The sequence below is a fragment of the Hesperophylax consimilis genome, chromosome 8 (genome assembly GCF_061612785.1).
Source record: "Hesperophylax consimilis isolate HC1 chromosome 8, BYU_Hcon_1.0, whole genome shotgun sequence".
Lineage (NCBI taxonomy): Eukaryota > Metazoa > Arthropoda > Insecta > Trichoptera > Limnephilidae > Hesperophylax > Hesperophylax consimilis.
The window spans coordinates 16,641,175-16,647,184 of record NC_142843.1 but is presented as its reverse complement, the minus strand read 5'-3'; the positions used below and the strand labels follow the sequence as shown (position 1 = coordinate 16,647,184).

Below are 6,010 nucleotides of genomic sequence, written 5' to 3'. Positions count from 1 at the left end.
ATTATTACAAAATGATGTTTTGGTAAATTGCACTGTCTTACCAGATAATTGGTTTCTCTTTTTATCAAATTAGTATACAGGGTGTCCAAATTTCAACTGTATCCTTTGAAGGGTTTATAATAGGCCATCTAATTACGGATCAGAAAACGAGTGCCACAGGCGCAAAATTCTATGTTCTAAGATTTTACTACGCAACCCTGGATGCACTACTAAGGCCTTTGGAAAATAATTTCCGCCCGTTCCGTGAGTTCATTTTTATTAGCCAACATCGACTTCTCATACTGTAAAAAAAGTACAACTCTTTTTTTTTTAATTTGTTTTTAAAATGATATTTAGACATTTTCTACATTTTAATTTTGGAATTAAAGATGTAGATATTTGAATAAAAAAGAGCTCGTGAAATTATAAGGAATTCGTATAACATTTGTTAAATTAAAATGACAGGTATTTATTTAAAAGTCAACGTCATTCTTAGGGGGTAGATTCTAAATACACAATAAATTATTATAACTTCACTTGCTAAGTACCGATATTACTTTATTTTTATTTCACATCTGACATGGTGTCTTCGAATAAAAAAAAGGGAAAATGCGTGACCAAACGTCAAGTCTACAAATGAGTTTAATATTAGAAATTTTTAAATGCACTAGGAACGCGAGAATGGTTTCCCTTGAGTTGCATCTATACATGAGCCCACAAATCGTATTTTATGTTGAGATCAAAACAGAAGACTGGTTTAGAATTACTCCTCATTAGAGTTCAAGGCTTAAATAATCGTTTAAAATCAGCTATCTTTTACCTTTCTCCGTATTTTGTAATCTTAAAATGTATCTGAAACACCGTGAAAGAAAACCGTTCTCACGATCTGAAAATAATATTTTTATACACTTTTTTGTGGTCAGCAGGCCGCACCGAAAGAGCTCGCTGGCTGCATACCCCTACCACTGCTTAAAAGGATAAAGTTTAGTTTTGGTACACCTCGTGTAATGTGCGATAAATAGGTAGAAATTATAGCAGAAAAATTAATTTTTACAATATCTTTAAAGAAATGTTGGCACACTAGAGGTTGATAAACCACATGCATGCTTTAATCTCATTAAATCTCGTTTGGCTGATTGCCTGATGGGCCTTTTGTTATCAAACTAGAGTGCCCACATTATTCAGTACTCTAAATGAGAACAGTATTTTTCAGCACCCACCTTTTTATGTGAATACCTCCAGAGAGTCCCAAATGCTCCCTCTGTGTTAATCTTAACTATGTAAAAACTACTTATTTATGTGAATACCACCAAAAAGTCTCAAATGCTCCCTCTGTGTTAATCATTATTATGTAAAAACTTTTGTTTACAAACCAGGTTTTTATGTTAACACTCTAAGTATTTTTTTAATAGACAAACATTCTCGTACAAGGAGCCATAATGAAGCTGCGGTGTTGAGTGTATTTTCTGGAAACCTCTTTATAAATTACACATATGTTCGTACATACATAGGCTCCAAAAGTCAGTTCAACAATTCCTGCATAATAGAAGCCCATGTAAAATAATTTGATAGCTATTTAAAGTTCTATGGCTCTTGATAGAAGTGAGATGTCGAGCTAAATATAAAGGTGTGTCAAAAATTATCCACACTTTCGCCATAACACACCTAAAAGGATGGCATACTGCCTAATGTAGAGGATGTTATAATGTCTTCTGCTTAGAGTTGGTACGACTACGGTCACGATCCCGATCTCGGTCTTTTGTCTTTCTGTTTAATAACCGTAATCAGTGTAAACATATCCGCTCCGCTAGCAGTTTGCATCGAGAACGATCGATGAGAAGTGATTCTTTTTCTCTGATCGGAAAAGAAAATAAAATCGAGAAAGAGACTAAAATTCACTGTAGAATTTTAAAACACTTTTATCTCGTACATTTATAGTATTGTCGTTTTTAAATTCAAAAATCTTTTATAAAATTAATGGAATTTCACCGTGAATTAAGTTCTTCAAGATTAAAAATGTTTTTCTACCTATTATTTTCACCATGAAAATTTACAGGGGCAAAAATATACATTTAAAAAAAACTCTGCCGTTCTATGCGGTCAATGGTCATGAAACAGACATACGCCTTTGCAAAAAAGTTATTCTAGGAACATGATATAAGCGAGGTTAAATAAATAATGTTATGATACTTATTTATTGTTGATTGATAAACCAAAGAGCAAGGCATGTTTGTTTTGCAAATGCATCTGGAAAACCATTGATGTCGACAGAAAAGTAAATAAGTGATATCTATAATTCATTTGGAGCGTACTGTGATATTTTACGTGAACATCTTAAATAATTCTCTAAGCTCCTCGGAACAGAATGATAATTTGTGGGGGGTTTTGGCCACAAACTTATCTGTTAAATAGCTCTTCAAATTAAATTGAGTTAAGCGGGAAACTGATAAAATGCAAAGGCATTTGCCTAAAATCAATAAATAAAATATAATCAAAGCTGCTACAAAAATACGTATACGTAAATTTAATTTAGTGATAATAATAGTTGTAGCGCGCCGTTTTTACGCTTGCCACTACACCATCTCTTTCCCCCGTACAGCGCCATCCTGCTCACCCACCCCTAAGCAAACCCGGATGCGCCGACGCCTTCTGCGCATCTCCCACCCTCGAGCCGCTACACCAACCCCACCCCGCAACAAGGAATGGGCTATATAACAGGCTGCGCGCCCTAAATTAGTCAGTTCGTCTGCAGCTCGCTCTTGGCTAGTACGCTCTCTTAGTTGCGCTTCGTCCTCTGGCACGACCCTCTAAGGAGTATTCTACTACCATAAGTAAAGCCCCAACCAGACCCTCGACTGCTGCCTTAGTTGCGCTTCGTCCTATGGTACGACCCTCTAAGCAGAACCACAGTCAGTTTTTGTTGTTCCCAAAGCCTAACGGCAAGGTTCCCTCCGATCCCTTGCTCAGTTAATTAGTGAATTGATACATTGAGACTAGTTTTACCATATTATGTGATCTGTGAACTTACTTACTTTAAATAAATAACCTTTTACCAACAATTGTGTTATATAGTTATATTCCAGAAATTTGCAGGGCTAGTGCAATACAATACGTTCCACAATAAGTGACAATAATAACACATAGAAAGAAATAACAATACGTTCCATAATAAGTGACAATAATAACACTTAGAAAGAAATAAAAATACATTCCTTAATAAGTAAAAAATAACACATTGAAAGATATAAAAATACGTTCCATAATAAGTGACAATAATAACACATAGAAAGAAATAACAATACGTTCCATTATAAGTGACAATAATAACATATCGAAAGAAATAAAAAATTACTTGGAGTTCTCCATCGTATTTAATTTTTAAAAAAACACCTCGTTTCAGTAAGTTTCAAAAAATGAATTCCTGTTATTAAAAAATTTAAAAACGTCTTTTTGGCTTACAACTGTTAAAAAATATTTTTGCGTTTTTTTTAGCCTTCGGGAAGGGTTTTGGAATATCGGCTACGACATATCAAAAATAAAACAATTTTTTTTTCTTTATGAAATTTAATTCCTATAGTAAAGCGAATATCATAAATATTACATTGATTTTCAAAATACTTAATACAATAAATACGTAAGATATTTGATTAAGCTTTCACACTGTTTTCCAAGGTCAAAATACGCTTGCAGTCAATATTGTCACGTCTTCTCTGCATTTACCTGCAATTTTAAAACTAATTAGACTTTATCGGTTATTAAGCACATAATTATCTAAATTAAAATGGAAAGTACGTCTAGTTGCCGAAGATAAGCTGATATATTCGTACAATAATGAAGAATTAATAAATATTGTAAATAATTTACTTTAAAATATCTCAAGGTTACTAAATATAAATAATATTAAAATTAATACAAAAAGATATAATTTATAGGTATAACTGATCGTACAAAGACAAGGACTAAAATGAAAATTTAAATTGATATTTTAATTAATGAAAATGTTACTGATATCAAATACTTTACACTTAGGACGTGCTATTAAATCAGACTGCCTATAAAGAACAAAGCCAATTATACGCAAAACGGTATATTCTATAAAGCAGGGGTGGGGAAACTGCGACCTGCGAGCACTTTTGGTGCGGCAAGAAAAAATTTACATCGAGAATGCGAGAAAGATTTTCTTTCACGGTGTCAGATACATTTTTAAGTTCATTAAATAATTAAATAAATATAAAACTACTTTTTTTGATTTATTTATTGTCTTGGAACTTTTACAAAACATTAACATGATATTTTTATAAATTTAACATTAGGAAGTTCGTAAGTGTTAAAATCTAGTTTAAAATGTTAACAGAAAGCAAAGCATATGATGCATCTATCACTTGGTAGAGATGCTAAACAACAATTAGAAATAACAACAACAAAAATATATAAAAAGAGAAATAAAAGCGTTCCGTGTGTAGTCATAAAAATATAGTTGCAGACCACTTGATTGTTTCACGTGTAACAATTATTTAAGTTGGGGTTTCCGATATAAATTCACTTCTAAGTTCAAATAGGTTTTGTGTTCATTTGTGGGAAAATTTCGAGGGAAACCATTCACATTTCCAAATGTAGTTCAAAATTTGAGTTTGCTGCAACATTTTTAGTAAAACCTTGTATTTGTTTGTACCGTGTGTTAACCATTATTTGCATATTTTAAAGCAGAATCGCCCTCAAGTTCAAACCAACCAACATTGTTTTCTGAACGTAACTTAAAATTCGTGTTGCGGATTCATCCAAATGGCCCCCGATGGGAAAATGGTTCCCCACCCCTGCTTTAAAGGAATTAAAAATTATGATGTACTACCGGAAAGCATTAAAAACCACCACTATACCAATTCTAAAAAGATCAAATAAGAACCACCTTAAGTTAGTTAAAAGATAAAATTCAATTTAACGCATGTTCAATTTAGTTAGTTATAAACTTACGAGAAAATATACTATTCTAATAATATAAATTAAATAAAGAATTTTGATGAGTACATGATTGTTGGTTCTGGCAAGACTAGAATATTAGGGTTCAAGTTCCTGTTATTTTTTTCGGTGTCTTAATCTATTTTGAGAGCTATTCATATTATTTTCAATTATGACATTTTAAAATGAGGTTAAATCTTCACTAAGATAATTCTTATAATAAAATTAAAAAATCAAAAAAGTTAAATTAAATTAAAAAAAGGAGTTTGCCAACAACTAGGTTTTTAATAAGCGTGATGCACTTCAGCCCAGTATTTAATTAATTATTTTAAAGAATATTAAAAACTTTAATTGTTTATCTAGGAAATTCCTCTTTAAGGGTAGTCAAATCGACAACCTTAGTCATATTACGTATTTATTTTTACATAAGAAAAAAAACATAATTTTTTTAAAAATATTATTCATTGTTTTACAAATCTTAGTGAACACAGTTGTATATATCAGAGCACAAAATGTAAACACCAAATTATTTAATGATCTTCTTGTATGTGTTTGGCAAATGATAATCTCTCAATTAGTTTAAATGACTCAATTTTTATTTTTTTACTATAAATATATATATTTATATATTTATCTTATAAAAATTAAAATTAACGAAGGAGTTACTTCAACCCTGTATTTGTTTAGTGTTGTATTTATCTTGAGTTAGATAACATAAAGAGTGATATAATATACGAACTAATAAAAGGTATCCAGAAATTAATTTTAAAAATGAAATATATCCGTGTATTTTTTTTCATTACATAAACAAATTATTATTATATGTTACACAGTGTATTATTATTACAAAGATTTTTTATAAAGAAAATGGCCTTTCCTCAGGGTTCTTGTTTTTTGTGATACATATGGCTAGTGACAATCTCTAATTTATTTGTAAATTAATATGACTATTTTATTACGGTTTCTGGGAAGTTGTCGTAAAATAAGATTTGATCATTGGTGTGCTATTTCTACTTTAATTCTTTAATTTGTCCAAATAACCATTGAATTACTAAATAGATGTGTTTTTTCTTGT

General features: G+C 31.0%; 1 protein-coding gene across 1 annotated transcript in view; it reads right to left on the bottom strand.

The window, feature by feature from the left end:
* The window catches only part of LOC149421634 (macrophage mannose receptor 1-like), a 90,535-nt gene that overhangs the window by 39,701 nt on the left and 44,824 nt on the right, over positions 1 to 6,010 (bottom strand). Inside the window, exon 13 of the mRNA XM_089634305.1 lies at positions 3,985 to 4,031. Within this exon, the coding sequence (XP_089490431.1) occupies positions 3,985 to 4,031 (47 nt within the window). The remainder of the gene's footprint in view (positions 1 to 3,984; positions 4,032 to 6,010) is intronic.